At 40.7% G+C, this 27,513-nt stretch overlaps 2 protein-coding genes across 4 annotated transcripts in view; one reads left to right on the forward strand and one right to left on the reverse strand.

Annotated features, from left to right (window-relative positions):
* The first annotated feature begins 2,730 nt into the window (after window positions 1-2,730).
* tgif1 (TGFB-induced factor homeobox 1) lies at window positions 2,731-9,813 on the forward strand. The gene is made up of 3 exons (XM_015053021.1): window positions 2,731-3,335; window positions 6,081-6,310; window positions 8,186-9,813. The coding sequence occupies exons 1-3, from the start codon at window positions 3,239-3,241 to the stop codon at window positions 8,840-8,842; spliced, it is 984 nt and encodes a 327-aa protein (XP_014908507.1). The 5' UTR covers window positions 2,731-3,238; the 3' UTR covers window positions 8,843-9,813.
* Window positions 9,814-12,299: 2,486 nt separating this feature from the next.
* LOC106960096 (disks large-associated protein 1) overlaps window positions 12,300-27,513 on the reverse strand; it is a 104,766-nt gene continuing 89,552 nt past the window's right edge. Inside the window, exons 7-12 of one of the 3 annotated variants that reach the window (XM_015053018.1) lie at window positions 24,380-24,753; window positions 24,217-24,296; window positions 19,824-20,245; window positions 18,781-18,872; window positions 17,889-18,041; window positions 12,300-17,405 (exon numbers count right to left, since the gene is read on the reverse strand). In XM_015053018.1, the coding sequence (XP_014908504.1) occupies window positions 17,190-17,405; window positions 17,889-18,041; window positions 18,781-18,872; window positions 19,824-20,245; window positions 24,217-24,296; window positions 24,380-24,753 (1,337 nt within the window). In that variant the 3' untranslated portion in view covers window positions 12,300-17,189. Of the gene's footprint in view, window positions 17,691-17,888; window positions 18,042-18,780; window positions 18,873-19,823; window positions 20,246-24,216; window positions 24,297-24,379; window positions 24,754-27,513 lie in introns of all 3 variants that reach the window. The other 2 variants (XM_015053020.1, XM_015053019.1) reach the window with 2 other exon arrangements.

Consider the following 27,513-nt stretch of genomic DNA (forward strand, 5'->3'; position numbering starts at 1 on the left):
CTGGCAGCTGCTGATGCTAAGGGTTTGTGAAACAAGTTATCAGGTTTGGAGGGTAATAACATTTAATATATTGGTTTGGTTTATTGCCCTTAATAAATTAAATCCTATTCTGAAAACATCTTTTTTCATGTATGTGAAATAACACTTTGGGGAGCATTTGAGGTGTGCTAGCAAAGGGTTCCTAAAGCAGATTAGCACACAGAAAGAGGTTTGTATGATTTTTTTCCCCCTCCCTCATTAATTCAGTAAATAGTCATTCAGATTCTTTTTGTTTACATTTTAATAATAAAATGTAACTGGTAAATTTATTTTTTCTCTCAAATGTATCTCTGATAAATTTAAGTTTTCATTGGAAAAAACCCACATTTGACATGACTGCAATCTGTCTAAACATCGAAGTCAAAATAGCTATTTATAATGTGACTAATTAAGAGTTTATATTTTAGCTACTTAGCAAGTACATGCCCAGGAAGGTGACAACATATTTGTCGTAAACAAGTGGCCCAAACGATTATATGTAAAGATAACGTTTTATTTTGAAAGGACCCATTTGCCATCCGCTTTGTTTTGTCACTAGGTGATTTGACCCATCTCCCTGACATCAGTGCAAGTCATAGGAGGACACTCTTTTTTATTTACAGTATAAGGAAAAGTAACAATTAAGAAAGAAAGGAAGAAAAAGAAAGAAATAATCTTATGAGATTTGGACGTAATAATTGTAGATAGTCAATTTGTGGGAGGACACAATAAATACAACAACCACAATAGCTGCAAACAAACTACAAATTATTGAATATAATATTTATATTACTGTATTAAGTACTAATATTATTATGACATTTTTCAATTGTATTTATTCTTGAATGACAAAAGGCTATAAGCCTTTGATATGACAAACTTGTTCATATACCTATATTTAACGCCTGGACTGCTAGACCTTCTGGAGATTCCTAGAATGTGACTGCTTTATATAGCCTTTACCTCATAGCAGTCATGTGGTTACAATTCAAGCTGTTACATGTTCTGATGAATTGATATCATCAGAGCATGATATAGATCATCATGTTCTGATATTTCCTGAACATGCATTTCCTGAAGCACGTTCAGGAAATATTATGCTTAGTAATAAATGGAGGTAATTATTTAGTCTGTAGAATATTCATGTTCTGACAATGACAATGACAATGCAGGTGCAACAATGTATTGAGAAAGATTTATTGACGGACAAGTGTGGATTTTCCTTCTCCTTCCTCTTAGCTCTAACCAGGCCCTGCCGAAGAAAAAAAAAAAAAACCCTACTCTCAGATGCTCCCACCACCAGCATGTTTCATTTTAGATATGGTGTATAGAAGGAACCAGGTGGTGTAAGTCTATGTTTACCACAAATTTCAGGTTTGTTTAGATCAAATCATAACACCTTCATCCATGTGTTTGCTGTGTCCTCTACATGGCATAGGGACTTTCTTTTAACAATAACATTCTTCTTGGCAGTCTTCCATAAAGTTGAGCTAGGGCCCATATTTGTCCCTACCCAAAGATCCCCCCTCCCTCTAAGCTCTGGATCTCTACAGCTGCTCCTGAATTATGATGGGCCCACCTACTGTTTGTCTGATTAACGCTCCCCTTGTCCAATCTTTCTGCTGAGGTGGACGATCATGTCTTGGTAGGTACAGTAGTAGCATAGTTTTTGCATATTCAGATGATGTATTGAGCAGTAAACTGTTTGATCATAAAAGCATATATTATTTTTAACCTAACCCTGACCACAGTTTTTTTTTCCCTGACCAATCTCCTGTATTCTTTCGTCTTCATGATATTATTTGTTCACTAATAAGCTGCATTCACAGGGATATTAAACAACGGCAAATGTAGGCACTATTTATTAACTGGATGACTTCTAAAGGCAATAAGTTCAAATTCATTTTAGTTAGGGACATCACTGAACAAAAATCCACCACAGTTTTTGAAATGACACAATCTGGAAAAAGTGTAGGGCATCCTTTTAGCCTCTAGTAAAAGTGTAAACAGATATCTTCAGTTGATATGTGGGCTGCAATGAGATATTTAAGAAGATTTTCTTTTACTTTATATTTTATTCTCGTATTTATGCATATGGGGTTGCACGGAAGCATCTCAACTGCCAGAGGGAGCTCGAGGACCTCAGGTTTTCCTCATATTCAAACATAGAATCTGTGGCAAAACAAACCACTAGAGGGAGACATTTTCACCTCAAAGATGGAACCCAAGCGGTTGTTTGGAACAAATTCATGCAAACAGCCGATGCCACAGCAGCTGTCGCAAGGTTGTGGTCCGCATACAAATGAAGGCATCGATCGTTTCCCTCCCCATCGCCGTCCTTGTTGTTGGTTTCAATAACCTGAACTGGCGCACTATAACCCTCCAGCTGCTGCAAGGCGGGGTCAATATGTCACTACTACACCCACGTCTGGAGGTTTATACTAGGAATGGTAACAGTATTAACAAATTTAACTAACATTCATCAATTTCCCGTAGCAACACGGCAAAATGAGAGAGAAAGTAGGAGTAGTAGGAATGATTTAAGGTACGTTATATTGTCCAACACTAAATAATTGAACGGTTTGAACCCTAATACGCATAATAGGATCACGCTCTTAAAAAAGCACAGCCTTTGGTAGTAAGTCCGGAGATAAAGCTACAAAACATGTTCTAGATTTTTTTTTTTCTTTTTTTAAAAGAGAGGTTTTGCCTAAAGGCAAACCGTGTTTGTTTCACTCAGTTACTGCCACGAGGTCCGCAGTGCTCCCTCCGCCAGCCTGTTTTGTTTTCATTCCGATCTCCCTCGATGAAGAAATAACATGCTTTCCCAGCATATTGTTTTCAAATGTGTGTGTGCAAGTTATTATGCATTTAGGGGGAATTATGCAGTAGTTAAAGCCTTACGAAACCGTATGTATTCATGTCAGTGGAACAAGCCGTGCTGATGTCAGAGATTTTCTTCCCCATGCAGCTCAACATGGTGGGAGGATCTCTGCGTTGAGTCACGCAGCTGTCAAAGATAGCTGTCACCCAGTTTCAGGATCAAACACACACACACACACACAGAGTCAACGAGGAAAACGGCTTTGAGAGCCGAAGGGACGGAGTGGTCTCAGGTAAACCCCCACCACCACCTCTACTTTCTTTTTTATACCACGATTCACAACAGGGACCAAGAGAAGAGAGACCAATATAAAACATATTTTAAAAAAGAAACTTGATGAATAAGGATTTTCCCCCCCTGGGATACACACTGAACGGACGAAAAACAGAGGAATTACTGGGCATTTTACAAACGGAGATGAAGACGAAAAAAGGTAGGTGGGATGTTTTGGACGAGATTGTTGTAGAAGAATATATATATAAAAAAACGTTTTCCCGTTACTGGGAAAACGGTAAACAGAATGATTCTCCTCATATGAAAACCATGCAGTCCATTGTTTCCTTCTCAGACATGACAGGGGGCTTTTCTTCCACCATGTGCTGGCGCGGTGTCAAAAGTCGATATGCTTGTTTTTCACTCACCGTTTAAGATTAGTTACACGTGTGTTTATGCTACTTTTGAGCTATCCTATGTTTACGTGTTTTCATAACGAAGTCTCGACCTAAATTGAAAGCGCAAAACGTTAAAACTTAAGAGGAAGACACCAGGGTTTTGTTTTTTGTACCTTTGTATTTAGGCATGTTTCATTAAATAAGTGACGAAGTAATACAGTGATGATAAAAGCCAAAGTTGGTGGCACTATTGTTGTGTTCGCGAGTTTGTGACGTTTTCACAACGTGCTTTCGAATAATAAAAAAAATCGATACCTTGTATCTTTTCCGTCTTAAAGAGACAAACACATTAAGCGGGGTTTTAAAGCGTCTGTAATCAGAAAGTAGGCTAATGTTCTTATTGACCTCATTGTTGGGAAGTTGGCTGTTGCCTTGTTCGTGGACCTCGTGGTGCAGCTCCTTCACGCAGGCACACAATAGAAACCATCTTACAAGTTGTGTTAAACTTACTAAACCAGCGACTTGAATGAGTCTGAACACTTTTCTGATCATTCTGATTAGTTGTAAGTTTTAGGAAGGTGTTGAGTTCACCATAAAGTATCTCTTGGCGAGTGGAAACTTTTCAGTTGGGTACAAAGACGCACGCAGCCCTTGGGTTCTTTTGTTTAGTCTGGAGACGCTGATTTGCAACAGGTCTCCCCTCCCCCTTTCCCCTCTTCTCCAGCCTACGTAATTACCTCATCCTGTTGGGAACTTTCTTGCTCTTTTCCCACTACTTTGTTCTTATGCAGACCTCTTAAACCTCATCTATCCTCTGAATTTTCTTACATGGCTCCCTAAGCTGTCCTGGTGTTAATATTGGTCTAAATATCACACAAGCTACTGGCGAGCTGCTTCAGAAGTTAATTACAGAAGAGGAATTTTCCAAATGAATACTTCTCCTGAAATGTAGTTTTCAGTTTGCTGCCAGTCAGGGCAGGGATTATATACTCTTATCAATATGTTGAAGTTAAATTTGAAGTTTTAAAAAATTCCATGTACCGTTCTTAGAGTTTAAAGTAATTTGCATGAGATGCCAGGGAAAGTCCCAAAGCGACTGGAGTTTTCTCCAGCTTTATAGAGCATAGCGTAACACAGCACTGCCCCCTTCTGACCTGTGGCTGCGTACTGCTGGTCTGCTGGCTGAAATGTTTATTTCTCTAATTTACAAAAAAATACTTACTTGGCTGCTTCGGAATATTTCTAACTGGACCAGCAAGAATTTGCAGGTTTATAGATGCCATAAGGGTTCGTAGTCCTAAAGGTGTTGTATTGTTCCAAGTAGATATTCTTTATGCAACTTATTCACAAATACAAACTTAAACCTCGAACCCCAAAATTGTCAGATGTAATGCCTCGTCCTTTGTTTTTGGTGTACTTCAATGACTGCTATTTGCCGCCACCTACAGGCATAGTTGGTGTGACATTTGGATCACTTTTATTTCATATGCCTGGACAACAAATATTGCCATGTTTACAAAGAATCTTGTAGAAAACACAAATGGATAGAAAAACATTCTCACATGGATATGGCCTGAAATTCTTGAATTTGTCAGTCAGGCGGACAGTCATGGTGTAAAAACCTAAGAGGTGTCACCCGTCGCTCTAATTTAGAGCTACGGGGTCTAACAAATGTCAAAATTAATATCAAATTGTCATTTACAAACTACTGCAGATTTACTGGGGGTTATTAATGGTTTAATTTCATGTATAAAAATAAATTAGTCGATGCACAGATTAAGGGAGTAAAAATGCATGTTACCGATCACACTCATTGGATGCAATAATTAGAAATATTTTCAGTTTTAACAAAAAACTAATGTATTGCCTCAATTATTACAGTTTTTGTAGCATTAATATTGCTAAAGTTTGCTTTCTTGTGAAGATCACATACCAGCCTTTGGCCTAGTCAGCATGAGGAATCACTTGTTTTCCTCCACCAGAACCGCCACTGACACTGCAAGACAACTAGACCCACCATGTGGTTTACCTAAGATGACATAATAAATAAATTTTGGGGCTGACAGCAGAGAAATTCCTGGAATAAAGGGGTTAAGTATGTTATTTAGTCATGAGAGTGACTTTATTGATATGTCACTCTCATGCTGATTCAAAATCCCCCCAAAACCTTGTTTGATAATGACTAACATTGAAAGCAGAACCTTCTAAAGCAGAACCTTCTAATCTCTTTTTTTAAAGGCACCGCTCCTTACAGAATCCCTTGTAAATGTTCCTTTCCCTTCTGTTTGGTCTGTTTGTGAAGGCAGGGCTTTTTAACTGACACAGCATCAGGCAAGCCTTTGTGACGTCCCCCCCTCCTTCAATCTCTCCCCCTCCTCTTTTTTTCCTTCTCACATCCTCCCTCCCTCGCTCCTTATATGAATCACATGGCTGAACTTGACAGCTCGCTTCTGACACATCAGCTGCCTTCCAGACAGCCTCTGCGGGACTCGATGAAAACAGGATAGGCTCTTCTCTCTACCCCCTCCCCCGTCCCATCCTAATGTGCTCTCCTTTTCTTGTTTCAGGTCTGACAATGCTGTCGGGGAGCGAGACGGATGACGAGGATAGCGTTGACGCCCCCCTGGATCTGTCCTCGAGCGCCGGGAGCAACGGGAAGAGGAAACGGAGAGGGAACCTGCCCAAAGAGTCGGTCCAGATTCTTAGGGACTGGCTGTATGAGCACCGTTACAACGCTTACCCATCAGAGCAGGAGAAGGCCCTTCTCTCTAAGCAGACTCAGCTCTCCACGTTGCAGGTATGAAGTGAAGTCACATAAAATTACCAAAGACTTGCTGCCAGTAAACCATTAAAGTAAAACAAAAACACCCACCACTGTAAAACTTGAGAGGAAACAAGCGTGAGCTTTACTGACTCATATCCTGTCAAGATGGCAAACGCGACACGTCAACAGTGAATTGAAGGTCATCCAAACCAGCTTGACGTTGCAACACGAAAAGTGTATGAGGCAACGTGAGTAAACTCACTCCCTGTGAGTGCTGCGGGTTTGGCTACGAGACATTGGGCAGGAATTTCCCTCCCTCCAGCCTCGTTCCATCCCAGCTGTCTGGGAACAATGCATAGTCATTTACATAGTTAGAGTTACAGGCCTCCCCGAGCCAGTTACAGCTAGCCTAGAGGGGTGAACAGAAAGAGGGGTGGGACAACGGTTGTTAATAGTTTGACAAAGGAGATTAGCTCTTATTGTTAAACTACATAATTTAAAGGGAGAGTTGAGGATTTTTCAAGTTGAGTCATAGGTAGTTAATGTGCTACTCGCTTAGCATTTTTATTCAGCATTAATCCAGATAAGTTGGCTCCCTACACTGACGTTCAAGAACAGGATCAATGATCAAAAGCGAAGTTCAACTGTCTTTTAAAATTACCAAAACTACAGTCTCATACAGGTTTAAGTGAATACTATTTTACAAAATTTTAATTCATAGTTAATTTTGTTTTGGTTGGCTATTTACAGACAAGTCTAATTTTTGAGGTGGTGTGTAACCAGTGAGCTTCCTGATAGAAACTGCAGTGTAAAATAATACAAAAAGAAAAAAAAAAAATAAAATGTAATTCACATAAACGCCCATTTTCTCAATTATACACTTCTTTATCTCTTATAAAGAAGTGGCTGCATATCTTTTACATGTTCCTTCTCAGGACGCGTTTCACTGAAGAAGCTCATTGGTGATGCACAGGATTCAGACAAGAATCCTTTAATTCTTGTCTGAATAATCATAGGTAATTTGTGAATTTAACTGCCTAATGATAAAATAAGGGTTAAAGGTTCATAACATAGCATTTGATTTAGCCACTTTGTTTTTGAGATAAGAGTTGTTTTTATAATGGCAACAGCCTACTTTGATCTTGGCCTCTCTTGGACTAGCCATTAGCTATTTCTTTCAGCGCAACTCATTTGGACTCATGCGAATTAAATGGTGCCAGTGGAATTATGGTGCATGCTGTTTGTGCTAAGTGTAGTTTTAATGTCTCCAGTGAGAAATGCAACAAGAAGTCCTCCAGAAGTTTGCAGTCTCCCTAGTGAAACTATGGTTTCTAGTGAAACTAGGGCTTCACTAGAAACCGTAGTGAAAGTTACAGGGAATAAGAGTTGACCTTTTGATGGTGTGCATCTGCTTAAACAAGTGGCACACAATATGTTCCTGCAGTGTTGAACATGTGAAATTTGGAGAAATACATCATCAGCACTTTTAATGCCAATTCAAGTTGGTGCCACAACAGTAAGTAAAACCCAGTGACTTTCCTGCTTGTAACTAGAGTTTGAAGTGTTGCGTCATTCCCAGAATGATGCAACATTCCCAGTTTTTATGAGACAATCGAATGCACCACCATTTACTTCTGGTCTTGTATTAACTGCTAATCCTTTAAAAAAAAAAAAAAAAAGAACCTTTAAAAAGTTCCCTCTCTATGAAGTCTAAATTTAAAACTTTGAATTTATAAACTCTGCACTTCTGCAGTCCCAGAACATGTGGCGTATAGTAATTGCATTTTACCCACTTTCATCAGTTCTTAATTTGTGAAAAGTTTTTGTTTTGTTTTGTTTTTAGGTATAAAATAGTAGACAAACATGCAGCTTTCTCATTAAAGTGACTTATGTTCTTGTCTTTTTCAGGTGTGTAACTGGTTTATCAATGCCCGGCGACGACTCCTCCCAGAGATGCTGAGAAAAGATGGCAAAGACCCCAACCAGTTCACCATCTCCAGGAAAGGGAGCAAGGCCGGCGACAGCTTCTCCGACAGCTCCCAGTCCCCGAAACACAGCAGTCCTGCCGCAGGCGCAGAGGAGGCCTGCGACAAACGCGCCTTCCACCCTTCCAGCTTCGATCCCAGCATTCCCAGCGTCCTGAGGAAGCCTGTGTCCCACTCCATGTCCTCTCCGGTCTCCTCGTCTCTCTCTCCTGGCCTCATTCCAAACCGGCCCTCTGTCATCTGTCACACCACTGTCACCACAGCCTTGCAGGCCAGCCCAACAGCCTCCCACCCTTCAGTGCCAGGAATGAACTGCGACAGGGCGGCTGAGCTGTTGCAGTCCGTGCAGGCTCAGGCGATGTTCCGGTGCCGGGATGAGGGGCCGCTCTCTGCCACCACCACCATTCTCAGCAGCACCAGCATGGAGGGCAACCTCAGCCCCCGCAGCGGCCTGTTCAACACCCCTCCCCCGACCCCTCCGGACCTCACACAGGACTTCAGCGGCTTCCAGCTCCTGGTGGATGTGGCCCTCAAACGGGCTGCGGAGATGGAGCTGCAAGCCAAACAGCTGGTGTCCTAAAGCAGAAGAAGCGGGGGCAGGGGGTCGGGAAGGAGACTGACTTTGCGTCTCGAATGTGGAACTCCTCAGTTCAGTGACTTTTTTTTCTGCTGCACGTAAGAGAGAACAAAACCACATGAAAGCCTGATCATTTCTATTTTTGGTATACCAATCGACATGATGAGGATGTTTTTTTTTTTGTTTTGTTTTGTTTTGTTTTTGTCATTTTAAAAAACTGTATCAAGGTGCCTTGGCTGTAAGTTTAGTCATTTCATATACATGCGTATGTATCTACATGTGTATTTTATTTGCACACAGGGACCAAAAATGTTATCAAAGAAATGCTGCCTGTCTTTATGTCTTTGACTTGTACTGAATATCGCCGTAGAGGGATGGAGCAAGAGCTGGATGATTCAGACGGGTCGTGTCCACACTCATTTATGGTTAAAAACATTTCAGAGTTCCTGATTGCTCTGCCTCATTCATTTGCACACTAAAGGCAGAAAAAAAGGTCATCTCAGTGTCTTACACTTTGCTCTTGGCATCGATGAAAAACTTATTCACTACTGTAGTTAATGTTTAACTGTTTTCATAAGTATAGTTGTGATTTTTGTCATTTACTTTTAGCTAATTTTAAAATAAACTTTTTTTATACTCTTATTTTCATACCAAGGGATATTTTTCAGATGATCAATGTAGCAGGTTCTTAGACTGAGCCTTCACCCTCACCGTCACTCAGCGAAAACAACGGCCAGTGGACTGTAAAGTTATAAACACTACGTATTGCTGTTTTACAAACTGAAAGACAATTTTTTTTTAATTTTTTTATTTTATTTTGAAATCACCAAAAACAAACATTTTCACCTATAATAGGATCATGTGTACAATTGATGTGACACAAAGCCCAATGATGTGATTTCTCTTCATACTGTGCAATGTTTGTGGCAAAAAGTGGTCACATGGGATTCAAATAAAGTTTTGTTTTTTCTAAATATTTGTTTTTTTTTTTTTTTTTTTTTTTTTTTTGCGATAATTCCTTGTTGCTTAAACCACAAATTGTCATTGTTGAAGAAACCTGTTATGGCTGTGCTGTATCCAAGCAGGCCATTAGAAGGAAAAGTTTGCAGACAGAATAACTTCGACAGTAGGGTCATCTCCATGCCACGCAGCACTGAAGTACTAAGAGATGCAAAAGTAGTCACAACCAAATATTGACTCGACATACTGTAGAGTACACTCGTATGTTTTAGTCAGCTAATGATTCCATAAAATATGTATCGAGTCTGAGATTTTTTTATTTTTTTATTATTATAGTTAACGTACCACCTGTATACTAAGAACCACACTACAAACTGCCCAATAGAGGAGTAGGGCAGTATACAAATAAAAAAAGGTTACTTAAACTTAAATATTAGATTTTTTTTTGTAGCCCCCCCGCTATCAGTAGAAGCGAAATCAAGTCTTGGGAGATATCTACTGAATTAGACATTAGCTACTTATATTCTTTTAACAAAACCACACTTCAAAAATCCACAACTATCTCTTTAATAAGCATTTACTCTCCTGTAAATCAAATTTTAATTTGGAGATTACATTTTCTACCCTTTCAAAGTAGGAAATGGCTACCTTGAAAGGGGTAGGCTTTGAGTTAGACTGTTCTGTAAATAAAAGCAGGGAATTAAGAAGCACAGAAACAGCGTGGCACCCCTCATCTTTCTTTCCACAAGCATCCCAGGGTGTGAGAGGTTTTACGACAAGTCCTGTGAATTAGCATAATCCTGCATAAATTATCACAGAGCAAACTGCAGACGTCAACAGTTTCTTGCCAGCGGGGGGCTGGTGCGTCTACATCTCAATGGCTCACAACAGGCAGAAAACGAAAGCTTGAACTGCATCATTCTGATCCTGCTGAATACTTTCTATCTATGGCCTTATCGAGATTTTGTTCATTTAACTTCAAAATTAATATCTAAAAAAAAAAAAATATATATATCTTTCACAAAAAAAATAATAAGTGAAGCTTATTTAGGAGATTATGATCAGTCAGAATCATACCTGTAGTAACTGTCTTTTGGGACACAATTTAAATTCTGAAATATAAATCTCAGAGTTGAAAGTCGGGAAAAATTCAAGTGTCACCAAAGAGTGACTTCCAGATTGGAAAGTTAGCAGTCCCTGGGGTCCCCGAGGTCAACATCCCAGAGAGCTGGTGTACATCAGCAACATTGTCAAAATAGCTGAAAGCTCATTTTTTTCCCCCCACTCCAGCCAGCTAAAAATATATTTCTTACATGTTAAGAACAATTGTTTGTGTTAAAACTTGTCTTAATTCATGTAAATGCTATTTAAAAAATGTTTGAACTGCCACCATAGTTGGATTAGATGGATATCGACTAAGTCATGATTATTTACAATGATTATTTGCCTGCAGAAAAAAACAAAAATACAAAATATCATTTGATTCTTTCTTTTTTTTAATAGGATATATATATATATATATATATATATATATCTGCTTATTTTATAGGATGCGTTTTACCGTTTGTTCCACACTGCTAACTACCACAGTCTCCAGAGTAAATAACCACAGACTCCTCTATAAATAACTAAATTGGAAGGTTTAGTTTCCAAAGTAGCCCTCATATAAATTGTTGCATTTTTAAAAGTTTCCAGTCACTTAAACATGCCATAAAACTGGAATTGTATTGATCCATTAGCTCAAAAGCTAATTTTTTAATCCATTATTTCAAATATATTAAACAAATGAATTCCTCTTTTTCGAAGGATATAAATGATGCAATATTCTTTCTTTAGATATGGGATATTAATTTATGTCTGGAGCTTAATAATGGACTTGGTGCATACAGCTCTTGGAAAAGTATAACAGCAAACACTCAATTCTAGAGTGGAATCATGATTTTTGCATGGCAAAGAAAAATCTATTCTTGTTTTTAGTTTGCTGTTGATTAGAGATTAGAGATATTGGTTCCTGCGAGATCTCAACTAAAAATGCCTGGAAGTGTTTTAAGTCCCAAATGCTCTGGTGTAAGTGTTTACAATTTTTTTTTATGCTTTCTAAAAACTTTTACACCAATAAAAAGTTTAAGGAGACTTTCAGGAACAGTAGGTACTAACCACCAAGTTGAAGCATGCATATGGTCGAAGACCTTTGCCCAGGGTGCACACAAAGACAACATCCTCCCACAACCATCACAGCACAAACCCCTAACCCCAATTGTGACCACCGAGACCAACGTGCCTCCCTCTCAGCATGACTGATGTGCGAGTGACAAATCACCAGAAGCTGCGCTGTGTACGGGAGCATCAAGGCTAAACCGAGCCCGAGAGTGCCGTCTAATTATGGGGCTCTGCCCCTGCGGAAGGGGAAACGCCCAAAAACGGCCTACTAATCTGCTTAATTATATTCCAATTGAAAACACATGTGGAGACAGGGAAAGAAGAAATGAACCCAACAAAATAACAGCAATGACTCTTTTTCTTTAATGCTGACAAGAGCTTATACATGTGCCATAACATCAACAGTGTAATAACATAATTACAAAATGTATATCTGTTCAGTGTGTTATTCACGTGTTTTAGTTTACATTATACATAGGGAAACATTCATTTATGTACAAATATTTATCTGACCAACCACAGGTGCACCTCAAATTATAATATCGTCAAAAAGTTTAATTTCAGCTATTCGAGTCAAAATGTGAAACTCATGTAATTTTACAATTTAAGTGATATTTAAAGCCTTTATGTCTCTTAATTTTAATGATTATGTCTTTCAGCTAATGAACGCCCATCATTTCAGAGAACCAAGTTTCTCAGAAAATTCTGCTGCTGGCCCACAGACCTCTCAACTCAAAACCTGGATGCAACTTGAAATATGAAAAAATAAAATAAAATACAAAATCTCGACCCCAACGGACCCTTTTGTTACTTCTTAGAAACATCAGTCTTGGAAATTTGAACTGGATAAAAAAATACTTGTTTTTGCTTTATGATGTAAAACATGCTGGGAAAAGTCAAAGTGCTTGAACCTTTGGGTAATGCCACCACTGAGAAGACTGCAGACATGACAGTTATCCAACAGCCGTCACCGACAGCTTCCACAAGAAGAGTGATCTTCTCGTGGAAGAGAAACCCGCATTGGAAGTTCAGTAAAAAGTCAGTAAAACGGGTAAAGAAATGTGAAAGAGCACACAGGTAACTGCTGGCTTAACGGTATTGGTGAAGCAAAGTCCATTCAAATATTCAATCATAGAGGTGTTGCTATTTTTGGCTGGCCAGGAAACCTGCCTGACCTGAACTCTGTTAAACTACAGAGACACCAGCGGCTCATGCAAAAGGAGCCCCAACCAAGTATTGAGTGTATATACTCTGATGTACATTTACATTGCTTTCAGTAGCCCTGACATTAGAAGTTATTTTTATTTGGTGCTATGCAACGTTAATACCAATACAATTTTGGTTGAAATTGTAATAGTGTTAAGTGATAATCATCAAAACCAGTAGAAATAAAAGCTTGAAATATATCACTGCGTAATGAGTCCATATGAGTTTCACTTTTTAAACTGAATTATTAAAATAGGCAAAGTTTTCAAAGATATTTTAATTTATTGAGATGCTGGTGTACATCACAAGCTTCAGAAGTGTCAAGATTGTTGCCCACAATTCAACATTCTGGTTTCTAGTTCCCTGCTATATGAGGAGGTTTATACTGATATGTTATACTAAAAAAAACAGAAATAGAAGTTCTATCTTCTTACCAGACAATTTAATGCAAATACAAGTAAATAAAAAAAAGAAATGAAAAATAATTTAAAAAAAACCCAACTAAAACGGCCTTGACCATATTATGTGTATTCTCTAAAATTTCAACCATCCAGCAAAAGAAATACAAATTGTAAGATTACATCATCACTTCAGTCACAGATGACTTTTTTTTTTTCCTCAATAAAACCTTAAGGTAGCTGTTTTGTAAGGTAAAATAGCAGGATCAAATGTATTCCCGCATATTCAATGGCACAAACATCATCAGATCAACATGGACAACTAAATTGCACATGACATCCTGCGGTTCGGTTAGCTAAATAAATAAGAATGACTACAGGCCAGATCAGGATTGTCTCCACATTCAAGCAGCTGACTGAAATACCTTGTTACAGTTGAAGAAAGTCGGGTCAAGTGTCCACAACTTCGAAATTGTTCAGAAGTTATTATCCCACATATTTTCAGTTTATGTGGGATAATCCTTATGAGGAGGATTAAACGCAACAAGAGATGGAACTTTGGGTCACATACAGTAGAGGTGCAGTCTAATAAATTAGATTAGCATAGAAACAGTACTTAATGCAGTGATTAAATGTTAAATTCATACAGGCATTCATTAGACACAGAGTAATATATTCCAGCTAATTTTAAAGATGACACTTTATAGGGAATTATGAATATTTTAGTTTGAATTTAAATATTTCACAGGATCTTTTTTTTTCTTTCTAAAAAGAATCATTATCTACTTATAGCCTATGTAACAGCTTTTCCTTTCACTAAATTTCTCCTTAGTATGCTTCGACCCAGGCAGCTTCTACAGAAATTAACTTTTCTTACTTGTATAACTGCAACACTGGCAAGTCAAAATTTCCCCCTCTGACTGTGTAAAAAAAGAACTCTGTAATAAAATGATCAAATTTACTAAAATAAAAACCCTTGAAATATTTCACTCTGTGTGTAATTATTCCACGTTAAATTTTCAATTTGTCTGTAGTAAATTAACTTTTCTATGAAATTTGAATTTACTGATTTACTAAAACACACTCGCATGAAGTAAGACACACAGTCAGTCACTCACTCACACACACACACACACACACGCACACACTCACTCAACATGCCCCTTCCCCTGAGACTGCTGTTGTGCTCAACTATTGTAGTAGAAATTAAGGCTGATCACAGAAACAGAAGAAAAAACCCAAAAGGTGCCTTTCATGCAAACGAGCCAATACACAAAACCCAAACACAGTATAAGGGCCGTATAGTTAGTGCATATTAATATTTATAATAATAATCACGATGTCAAGAAGCAATCACCCCTCCCCCACCAATAAATTAAACATGAATACAAAATATTAGAAATAGGATTCTTCTGTATGACCTTCAGTAATTGCTTCATTTGGAGGCAGAGATGCACACACAGTGAGGAGAAATAGTCCCTTTGCACTTCTCTAGACTCGTTCTACCAAGACGTCTCTTGGCTAAAAATGATATTTAAGAAAAATATAGTACAACTACATTATATTGTACCAAATATCAGTATTTTAGCTTAGTCTGATATACAGGAGGTGTGTGAACACAACACTTGTTTAGGAATAAACATAAAAAAAAAAAAAAAAAAAACGTCCACATGCGAGTCATGTTACGTTATACTTGTGTTTCCTTTTTTACAGACGTCTTACTGAGTTAAGATGAGACAGGACAGACTCCGTTTGTTGATGCTGCTACCTTGACAGTCAGGACTCTTTAGGCTCTAGAAAAATAGGAAGCACTTTTTAGATCTGAACGAAAGCACACACTCTTTATGACACTCAAACACACACAGATTTAAGCCTGTGGCTCCTTCAAAAGAAGGACTGCAGTCCCAACCGCTTGGCCTCATGTAGATCCAGCCTTTCGATCTGCTCCAGGGAAGCCCAGAAAGACATCTAGTTGTGACAAACACACGGCCTTGCAAAAGTATTCAAATGCTTTGAACTGTTTTTAACGTCACATTGCAACCCCAAATATTCACGTTTCACGTGACGGTGAAGTGAATGGAAAACAATACACAGCTTTACAAACACTTTTCACGCAGAAATCTGAAAAGTGTGGTGTGATTTTTGTGCCCTCTTTATTCTGATACCTCTAAATAAAATTAATTAAAAATGAGACTTCACTTGTGTCTAATTGAATGTCGGATTGAATATGACTGTTTTGTAAGCCTTATGTTTGAGGTTTGTTAGATAACACTATAGCATACCTCTGGGGGAGCGGCAGAGTTCCAAAGCTCAGGTGTGAGAATCTGTCAAGTGGACAACTGTGTTTGAACGGAGATGGTTTTAGGTGAAACCCAAACGTTTTTCTTGCGATCCAGCCGCTTGTTTACACGTCTCTGGTGAGGAAACCTGGTCTAAAGAGGGGAACTTTCCGGAACACCCCCGACAGAGGTGTGAAGTATTCTGTGGGTGTGAAAGGGTAGGGTTAGAACGTGCAGAATGCACAGCTGCAGGATTTATTCTACGTATGCACGGGCGATAACAGTAAAAAAAAAAAAAAAGAAGAAGGTGGTTAGCATTGTACTGTGTGCGCTACTCAATCTTTTCAGTTTAAGACATCTTCTGATGTCCTAAACTGGTTCATCGGGTCAAAGCAGACACGAATTTCGACGCCACACAGAGACCTGCCACGACAACTGCAGCAGATTCAAGGCTTCTTGGCGGTGTCGTCTAAACAGTGATGCAGTGCCGTCTAAAAGTGGAACTTTTCCCCAAACAACATCTAAAATACAGACAGTTTGCAGACAGCGGTCTTGTTTTAACAAAGTCTTGGGTCTTAGGTGTGCACTTCCCAGATTGAAGCCAAGATACATGCGGTTGGGCAGAGATTGATGTACAGTACAATGATATCAATTCAAATACATATTGCACTTTTCGGATTTTCATTTTGGGAAAAAGTAAAATTATGATTTTTTTTGTCGTTTTATTTTTTATTTTTTTACTTTATATTATGCAATAGAATTGTGAACCCACTTGTCCCACACTGAAACATGGCGGTGTCAGCATCATGCTGTGGAAATGCAACACACTACGCATGGCAGAATATTAACTCTGTAAACACGCAATTTTCACCATGAAACATGGTGGGGAATGGCTTTCTTTGTTAAAGCAAAAGCAATACTCCGTGCTGCAATATGGCATAAAATCAGAATAAAACACTGAAATTTGTGATTGTAATGTGACAAAATGTGTAAAAGTGTCAAGGACGTGATCTCTTTCTCATGTATATCAACAGAAGAGGTGTTCTTTTTTTTTTTCTTTTTTTTTTTTTTTAGACAAATCTTTGTGAGTGATGAACAGGATTGCTACATTGAAGCTGGGAAAAAGGAAATGAGCGTGATATATATAAATAATTCAATAAATACTGTAAATGTACAATTCTTGTTCAGACACCCTCCACGGCGAGTGAGCCCACAGTGATCTGGAAAGTCGGCAGAAAAGGTGATTATATTAATGCTAGCACCCTAGCCTTACCATTCAGTGCTACTACAGTGTTTATGAGACAGAGTCGAATATTAGACGTGTAGGCGTACGCGCTTCCGTGTGTCTCAGAGTCTGGTCTGAGCCTCGGGAATATAGATCTCGATGCTGTCTGCGCTCTCGGTGGCCGAGCTCTGCCGCACCGACGCGGCACGTTTGGCAGCAAGCAAGCGTTTGCGAGCCTCCAGGCGCTGGCGCTCGGAGCTCTCCAGCGAGCGGTCCCTAGCCAGAGGTGGGTGGCCCTTCAGGGGCTTCTTTGGCACAGGGGGGGGCATCCTTCTCTCCTGAACAGGGATGACAAACAGTCTTAAAGCTGGGGTTCCTTTGGGGGCAGGCGGAAGCTAAACTAAGCAGGAAAACTGCAAGTTTGTATGGAGGTTAATGCAGAGCAGTTGGCGGCATAATGTGAGAGCATGCAATCTCAAATGAGGTTATGGTTCACGGTGGCAGCCGTTTGTGTGGGGTAAGAGAGCACAATGGTGGCCTTTGTGTGAGGTAAAAAAGACCATTGGAGATGGACAGGCCCCAACGGTGCATGGCAGGTAGAGTGGCTTCTCAAAAGCAGCTCACTGTCAACAACGAGATAGAGCAAAACACACAAGACAAGTAGCGGCGTCAGGCAGGCAACACATATATACATGCTGCAACAAAGCTAATACGACTGCAGAAAGCATGCAAGGTTACTAATGCATTCCAAGTCCATGTCGGAGGCTAAAGCACTTTAAGATTTGCTCTGTGGATTTCATGTGTGCCACATGTGTGCGCACCTGAATTTCTGGGGGGGTCAGAGGTTTCCAGTTGTTGGCTTTGAGCTGGTGGAGTTCGTCAAACTTCAGGCTAATGTTCTCGATGGACAACTGGAGCATGTCCCAGAAACCCGCCAGGTCCTGGGAGACGGGCCGCGGGTGTGCATTTGGATTCTGACGTATACACATGAACACAAGCATGCAGACAAGTACTGTTTATATGCCTGATTACTCACAGCTTTGATTATTGGTTTTTCTACTGGCGCATATTTGAAGGAGGCGGCGTTTATCAGACACTTAAGCACCATACTGTAATAAGTGGAAAATGGGCTGCTTTACAGTATGTGTCTTGACAACTACAATACCCCTTGTTTTTCTTCAAGTGAGGATGAAGAAGCTATTTTTTTTTTTTTTTTTTATCTTTCACTTTTTAGGTTTTTTCACCTTACAGCCATAAACTTTAATGTAATTTTTGGGCTCAATAAAAATTAGAATACATTAACATGTTGTTGTCATGTGACAAAGGAATATGAATACTTTAGGAAGAGGCTATCTTCCTGTCATTTAATAGGCAGTTATACAGGGCAAAACAAAAAGCAAAACCTTTCATAATTTAGTTTCAATAACATTTTATTTTTTTGTTTTGTTACATAAGACTGCGCAACAAAGGGTATGGAGTTCTATGCATGTACAAGTGTCTGAATTCAAAGATCCATGTTCATCCGGCTACTAGTTAAACTCAGTAAGATCTTTTCTATCAGTGATAGATGGAAGAGATGGAATGTCTACACTGGATGCATACTAAATGACTGCTAGTCTGGCCTGTCAGCATGATTTGTGCAGGATGATGTCAGTGTAAAGAGGGGGAGGGGGTTACAGAGGGACGGCATGCAGAGGATGAGGTGACACATACCAGATTCTCCTCACACAGCTCCCGGAACTGCTGAAACTTCTGGGACATCAGCAGCTGGGCACTCCCCACTGCACTGCGGATCTTCCCTAGGACTGCAGAAGAAAAAAAAAAAAAAGACACAGAAGCACATGCATGCACACACACACGCACGCACCCAGACATACCAGACACACATGCACGCAATTCACAATGCAATTACTCACAGAGCTGCATACTGCAGGCATGCTGCACCACTTACAGAAGGGGAGGTGCATTGGTAATGTAACAAAAGGACGGGTGCTTTAGAGGATATAATCCATCCTGGAAAATTGAATATTTGCTTAAATTACATATTTCTGCCCCATATTGCACACCATTTACCAGACAAGTTAAAATGCCACATTTAGAAGAATCAAAACCTGAGAAGGGGAGTAATGAATTGGCACTAAGTCTTTAGTTCGTGTATGTGTGTGTGCATGTGTGTGTGTGTGTGTGTGTGCATGTGTGTGTGTGTGTGTGTGTGGTAGCGTGGGATCTGGGAAAACATAACCTTGAGACACCCTCCCTGTTCTCTGCGCTCTGTGAAAGAATCTCTTGCCTGGAACCAAAAACACTAGCTGCATAAGCAATGACATTTTCAGTAAGGCATGAAATCAGCTGCGCAGTAAGGACAGGTATAAATACAGGGCCTCCTGCCTGGGGGCTTGTTTGCTCACACTGGTATCACCGTGCACTCGGGAGCTGCTCATGGGTTTCTTCAAGATCAAATACTTGCTCTGGAGCAGCACTGAGGGCTGCACTGTTTGGGTGGAAGATCATTACACAGACTAGAAGACACATGTGGGGCCGGGGCCAGCAGTGGCCTATTGATAAGTATGCACGGTATGTCTGTAGAGGCCAAAGGGCCTGAGACAGGAACAAGAAGCTATTGTGGTCCAATACCACGAATGCCTGCACCCTCTAAATCTAGGGAGGATGCAATGATGGGAAGCAACATCCAATACAACTGTACAAACTGATGTTCCTGTCTTTATGTGACATTTACATCAAATTATCTAACTTACCCTCATCAGGCAGCTCATTCTCCACCTCATCCTGCTCCATCTGTCGGCACCAACCCTCCATACGTTCCGTCTCGGCTTGCAGTAGCTTGAGGAACCAGCGCCCGTCACGGGGGCACACCGACCTGCTCACGGCCTCCAGGGCCTCCACTGCTGCCGCCGGCTCGGGCACGCTGTCCATCCAGGGGTCCGGGGGAGGCAGGATGGATGGGTCGAAGCCCACGTCGCCGTACTCATCGGCGGCACAGGCGTGGTAGTGGTTCCCGGAGCCCTGGATGCTGACGGTGGAGGTGGCGGAGTCGCGGGAATGCTGGCGCGGCATGGTGGCATACTGCCGATGCGGGAGCTCAGGGGCATCAGCCGGGTCATCGAGATCGGCCTGCACAGCTGTGGTCACGCTGTTGGACCGGGTCATCCTGCGGTAACTGCAGACAGATGCAGAAACAAGGTAAGGTATTAAGAGTTCATGCAGTACCTAAAAAACGTATCCTTACCCCTTGATCTCTTTAAAGGTTTTACCATGTTAGAACCATAAAAGTATTTTCTTGAGATTCTTATGTGACAATCACAAAGTGGGGGATTATTGAAAATTGGAAGAAGAAAATTTCTACATGGTCTTCAATATATTTTATAATCCAAAATCTGAAACGTGTGGCCTATATTCTAAAGATATTATGTAGAAGGCACAGCAAACATAAAAGAATGTGCTATGGTCAGATAAAAAATCAATTCCACCCCATGTGACCCTAAACACAGCACTCTTACTGTGAAACACGGTGGAGGCAGCATTCTGCTGTTGGAATACTTTTTCCTCTTGTTTGCCATGCATCATTTTCTGTTTTCTACACAAATATAGATTTGTGTTACTCTGTATGTGTAGTGGAATATTAATATGGGAAATCACACATCTCTTTGTTGGCTTCTCACAAAAAAAAAAAAAAAAGATCACAATAAAGCTAAATAGACATTTGAGGTCGTAACATAAAATGTAAAAATGAAGAGGTGTGAAAACTTTGGGAAGGAATAGTTTGCGCCTTCCTCTTCTCATGCCGCAGCCAACTCATTAACATGGAGCTCCTGGAGGGGCTGCCGAGAGTGAAAAATTGAAATCATCATCACAGCGATCTCGCCGCGGATAGTGATGAACAGCTTTTGTGGTGCCGATCGTTTTAAGCGCGTGTGTGTGTGTGTGTGCGCATAGGTAGTGTTTTGTCACCTGTCTCATTCAGGAGCAATAGTGTGTGCAAACATCTGTCACACCGCAAGGGCTGCTGCAGAGCCGACGTGCACACACAGCATACAAGGCTTGAAAAACACCCTCATTCACACACCTGGGAGGCTGCGGTGTAATGTTGGGCTCTGAAGCGCTGTGCCACTGCCTGCCAGGCTTTGCTAAGTTCTCCACACAACGCGACTGTGAAGCCCCACACACGTAGACAAAATGCTGTTTTAACAGACCAGTAATGAACAATGTACTGGAGGGATGCGGGCGTTAAAGGTTTGCATGGTTGCAATGGATGCACCAGTGACTCAGTAGCCAAGTCTGTTCAAAGCACTCTGACCCAAACACGACCACAGTGTTCTCACACAAGAACCCAGGCTTGACCTGCCTGTACGATCGACCAGAACTCCATCACCCCCGCCTCGGCCCCGTCTCCGGATGAACACTCCTCCTCCAGAAGCATTCATCTTTAGTCCCCCCACCTCCTCTCCCTCATTCATCCCTCCTCTTCTGTGAGCCAGAGCAGGAGAGCAAGACCGGGGAGGAGTGGCAGAGCGCAGATCAAACAGCGTGTGTGTTTGCGCTTCGTGTGTGCGCGCAGCCGGCCCTGGTGTGTGTAAGTATGTGTGAAGAGCAGTTAAAGAGTAACTGCAGCGGGCAGGTGTTCACTTCTAATGACTTCAGCTGAATTTCTACAACTTCCTGCAGGGGAAGAGAGAGGCGAGGCAAAGCACGGCCTAGACAGGTAGGTGTATTGATTAACAGGAGGCCAAGAACGAGAGGAAGAAAGGCTTTTAAGGAGAAAAAGGCAATAAATGAGGACAACATGTGAGACTTTTACTCAATATTTTCACATGTAGTCGTTTTACAAACAGAATTTTCAATATATTTAATTGGGAAAACAATAATTTAAACTGCACATTACTCTGAACATGCCACTGTACGTGTGAAACATGGAGGTGGTAGTATCATGCTGTGGGGATGCCTTACTCACACTTGCAGAAAACATTTAGAAAGTTGGGTTGTTTTTAACTGTTTTTCCCCCATAAAACATGAAACTAGATGGTAATAAAGCTTGTTTCCAACTCAGAAGCCTGGCAAAAGGGTATCATTTGGCATCTCCATAAACTTATATCAGATTATATTTAGAATTGAGACCCAGAATAATATTGGATTGGGTTAATCTAGATCCTCTGAATACCAGATTGGCTTTAGTGATATCTTTTTTTTTTTTTTTTTTTTTTGCCATTTACATCGAATCCAGTTCAAGAAACGTGGGTCCAGCTTGAAACCCAATAGAAGTATCTTAGAGGTCAAAAAGCCATAACGTGACACCTTTTTCTTTTTTGAATGACTTTGTCTTTATTTTTTATTTATTTTTATTAAAATGATTGGTGAGTTGGAAAAGTTGTGGTGATCAAACCAAAAATAAAGGCCATAAAAGAAACATAACCTAATGCAAGTGGCTCCTCATCTTCAGACAGTACCGATTTGATTAGATGACACGAGAAGTGAAGCCAGAAAACTTAAAATTATTTTTCCACACTAAGTTTTTTATGCACTTATCCTGACTTGGAAGACTATACAGTTCTGTACTTCTCCAGACTTTTTCAAACAGTGTATAGGAACCCTGTAAATACAAGGCAAATAATGTAATGTGACCAAAAGGACGACGAGTTCAATTGGCATTAATACTTTCAACAGGCACTGTAAAGACAAAAAGGTAATTGATATAAGTTGGATTTTGTACAATTGCTTAATTCACAAACTATTAGATAAAACGAAACATTAGTATTAAAGTTAAACAGAAGCACTGAGTGACTGATAACAGAACAACACATCCAGAAAGTGACAGCTGAAAGCATGAGATTCCTTGTTGTCTTCTCAGCTTAAAGTCAAATGTCAATACCTTAGTCAGTAAGGTAACAATGAAAAGGCAGTGACGCCAAGCTGTCTGTTACAAAGACATTTCCCGACTGTGGCTTAGTCACTGCAGAGCTCAGACTGCAAAGCCATCTGCCACCAAAATGTCTAAACCCTCTCCTGAAAACTCAACATGCTGCTGTTTTTCAGCATGTTTTAAAAGATTCTCCACAAAGCTGCTATGTCGTACAGAAAGAAATAAATGGGTAAGTTGGAACATTTCCAGACATTTTAGAAGGAAAAAAAGTCTACCACTTTGCTCTGTGATTTTCAGTTTTTTTTTTTTTTTTACATTTCTTACATCTAAAACATCCCAAGCAAACCAAGAAAGTAGGTGCATGCCAAAGGGTAAATAGTTTATATAAACCACAAAAAAAAAGAGAAAAAAAAATGCAGCTCAACTAACTGTAAACATTAACCGAGAAAGAAAAAGAAGTGCTCTGTGCTGCATAACATCCCACTCTGCCAAGACAGACTCGAAGGTGTCTGCATGAGTTAATATTTGGCTTGGCGACTCATGGAAATCTGAGCTTGGCTGATCAGTTGAGACCTAGTCTTTGAGGAAATCCCCTCACATTCTCAGACACTGTTCAAGTGTGCATTTGAGAAAAAAAAAAAAAAAAAAAAAAAGTGCTGGACTCGGCTCTCCCAGGGATCTTTTAGTGTAGCTGATCTCTTTGAAATCTAGAAGTTAACAGCACCTTGACAACAGAGGTAAAAAAAAAAAAACTTGTACTGGTCACTGAATAGAAGTTCACTGTATTGACGGGGAGAACACAAGTGGACAAAGAGTGACAAACGGTGTGCAAGCTGGACTGCTAGTCCTGAAACCGAGCAAGAAAGAAACTGTGTCTCTTTGAGGCAAACAAACCCAATAAAACATCCTCCCTCTGCTTTCTCGCTCCTCTGTCCTAAACATACACAAACACAGACCCTCAAAGTTGCCTGAATCACAATGTGTTGAGCAACAGATGGCTGTCAACTCTTCCCCCTCACCCTTCTCAGCTCGCCCCACATCCTCTAGCCCAGCTGTCGCTTGGGGCCCCTGGATGAGGGGACTCTGACGCCAACCTCCCCTAAACTGGGGACAGCTGCTGAGGAGTTGTCAGTGTGAAAGGAGGGGTGGGAGTCAGAAGCTTGCAGCCCACGCCACAATCCCTATCTGTCTAAACAGGCCCAGTCCAAACAGACCATGCCTCCCCTTAGGCTGATCCGGCTTCTCTCTTTGTGCCCCCCCCCCTTCCAACTCACCATCGGTCATCTTCCACCTGAATTCCTATCGACTGGAATTTCGATTGCTCGTCTGTTGGCCCTCCTTCCTCCGGGTCCACCTAAGAGGAGGGAAGGATCTGTCAACACGGCAGCCACGTTTTATTTTCAGACGCGTGATCACAAGTTTTCGCTTTCTTCAGACCTGAATCCCGATGGAGAGGCACTTTCTGAGCGCTTCTCTCTGCGCCTTGCTGTCGGCCGTGACAGAGGTGGTTGCCGTGGCGGTGATGGTGATGGTGCTGTTGGTGACGTGCTGGCTGGCGGGGCCGTGTACCTGAGCGTTGGCCGCCTCGATGGCCGCCGTCAGGGCTTTCATGCTGTCGATGCTCTCTGTGGAGTTGGAGAGCCCCTGCTGGGAGCTGATGCCGGCCCGCTGGCTGGAGCCTCCGTCCATGTATGCGTCCTGGGCTGACTCGGTGCTGCTCTGGGCCGTTATGGAGATGAAGGGTTTGGACGGGGTGGTCCTTGGCGGCACAGGTGGAGGCGTCTTTTTGTATGTAGTGATGCATGATGACACTGCGGAAAAATAGCAGGGAAAAAAAACACAAAATACATATTGATATCTGGAGAATAAATCAAAAGCATATTGCACACACTGACAGTAAATAAAATCATAAGGAAATTATGCATAATTTCCTTAAAGTTTATTTTAAAGCTTTTTATGCATGCATAAAAAGCTTTGACCTCTTAAAATTTGACCTCTTAAAATTCCTATGAAATAAATGTCTTAAGTGTTTTGAAGTACACTCTACTTATGTTAATCAGTGCCTATTAATTTTTTCATCATGATCTGTGATGCCCTATTTTCCTAGAGTGTATTCACGATGTGGATAATCCATTCCCTCTTGTGTTTCCTCAAAATGGGAAAAACAAGAGAAGATTTCATTCAAATATGTGATTTGAATGAAATCAATGAGACGCACTGATTGGCCCTTATCTGTCCAGAACTGATTTAGTTTATGGAGATAGCACATATGAATCCAAGTAGCGTCCGCAACGTTAATTGCATAGGAACTGTTAGAGGAGCTAACAATCGCGACGCTAATTATATTTTGTTAAAACAATTACATAATACTTGTTCCAAAGCTTTTCTGCATCTATAGTCCAAGTGTTGTAGTCACGTTAACAGTAGATTAGGGGCAACTTTGACAAATCGGAGATGCATCTTAAAATAGGATTAACATGCGAGCGACTTGACCCACTGATCTAAATGGTTAAGCTCTCTGCAAGCTGACTGTATCTAAAACAACTTGGTCATGCTGACAAAAATGTTTGCCTGCAACAGACGAATCTGTCTGTTGTTTGCACAAGTAATTACCACAGAGGTTAATTGACACTGCGAAAATCAACAGAGATCTAATCAACCTGAATAAATATCTTTAAAAAATATATATAATGAGAGCTGTCTTCTGTAACACGCTCATTCTTTCTGTCAGCATTCCCTCCTTCTCATGTTACAGCTACAGGTCGTGTACAGACAATGGAAGCTCTCACACACCCTGACTCAGAAGCTTGTCTATAGAAACGCTCCAGCAGACAAAGAAAATACAGCCTGTGTGTGGAGAGACCAAAATGGCCATCTCCTAACAACATTATGACTTGGAATCCCCTCTTCCTGTAAGGCCGCTGTCATCAAAACTAGGTCGCGCTCTCTCTGTGCTCTGTGGCAAAAGTAGGCCATCGGGTTTCCCGGCTCTCTTTTAATCCCTGTAAAAGACAAACATCCTACCCTGGTGAGATTGGCGCTCTGCATGCAGCAGACAACCTGTTGTCAGCCACACCCTGCGCCAGTAGCCGTGTCTAAAAAAACTACTAGAGCCGAGGATCTTGTTTGCTTTGTGCCCCTGACATTCTGGAGGAGAATAGAGGAATGACTTCATCCTGATTTTGATTTGCCTGAGTCATCTGCCGCCTCCAGCTGCAGCAGCGATTGGATGATCCCAAACAAGAGTTCAGTCAGACCTTGACAGGCTGGAAATGTACCTCCGATGATCTGCACTGTGCTGAGATCATGTTTGACAACGTGAGTGTCTTTAATGACAGCATAACAGAAAAAAAAGAAAAAAAAAAAAGAAAAAAGACTTCATGTGTTCACGTCAACAACTGAATGTCATCTGCTTGAAATGTGAGCAGGAAACTCAACTCGAACAATTAGAGGATGCATAAAGTAAGCAGGCCACAAAACGGCCCTATTCTGAAAGCACATGGTGTCTTTAAAAATGTGTGACCCCTGAACTTTTTCAGAGTTTTTGAGTATTCAGCCACACAAATAAGTGTGCTTCATTTAGATTTTATGTGGTACACCAACAACAACGTAACACATTGTTGCGAAATAAAAGGAAAATAATATTTCAGACCAATTTTTCCGCAATTACAGTTGCAAGTATTTTGGGGCATCTCTACCAGATTTTTACATGCAGAAACTGAAATCATTTTCTATTATTTTTATTTTTTTCCAAAATAAGGCTAAGTCAGATTAGATGGAGTATGTTGACTGTACCAACAACTGTACCAGTTGTTGTCCCAACAACTTTTCTGTAAATCCCAGATTTGTGTGGTTGATGGCTAGCAGTTGTCCAGTAAACAAATACTCCAAACTGAGAAGTAGACCTTTGAAGTTCATCCACAGTCACAAACTCTAATTCATGCTCACCCTGTCAGTGTAGGTGGACGATCATGTCTCGGTAAGTTTTTGCAACTGCTTCACACGCTGCACTAACAGAGACAACAAAGACCCTGGAGATGTTCAAACTTTGGGGAATTGTTCTGTAGCCTGATCTCGCTTTGGATTTCTCCACAACTTTATGCCCTGACCATGTGGTGCGCTACTTGGTCTTGGTCTCGCCGTTTGTTCGCTAATGTTCTCCAACAAACCCCTGAGAACTTCAAAGACGAGCTGTATTTATACTGAGAATAAATTACACACAGATGGTCTCCGTTTAATAAGTAATGATTCCACTTGGCCACATCTGATGTTATTCAAGGTTATTAAAAATCAAAACACGCCTCAGAATTTAAGAAGTAAAAAAAGATTGGAGAACAATCAATCATTTTGATTTAACTTCGCGTGTATATGCAGTACTTTGTGTTTTTCTACCAAAATGCAACACATGGAAGTTTGTGGTTGCACAGTAGAAACATCTTAAAAAGGAATACGAATATTTTTGTTAAGCACTGCCGCTGCCCTTTAGGTAAAAATTGGAGAGGGAAACACCCCCCCCCCACCTCCCCCCCCAACCACCCCCAACGAACAGCCACAGTGGGGAGTAGAACAAG

Source organism: Poecilia latipinna, unplaced genomic scaffold, assembly GCF_001443285.1.
Source record: "Poecilia latipinna isolate Pla-1442-1.1 unplaced genomic scaffold, P_latipinna-1.0 Scaffold1154, whole genome shotgun sequence".
Taxonomy (NCBI): Eukaryota; Metazoa; Chordata; class Actinopteri; order Cyprinodontiformes; family Poeciliidae; genus Poecilia; species Poecilia latipinna.

Coding starts and splice junctions, on each gene's coding strand:
- tgif1 (XM_015053021.1), top strand. CDS start 3,239: ATGAATAAGGATTTTCCCCCCCTGGGATACACACTGAACGGACGAAAA. Junction 3,336..6,080: donor GGAGATGAAGACGAAAAAAG/GTAGGTGGGATG, acceptor TTCTTGTTTCAG/GTCTGACAATGCTGTCGGGG. Junction 6,311..8,185: donor CTCAGCTCTCCACGTTGCAG/GTATGAAGTGAA, acceptor TGTCTTTTTCAG/GTGTGTAACTGGTTTATCAA.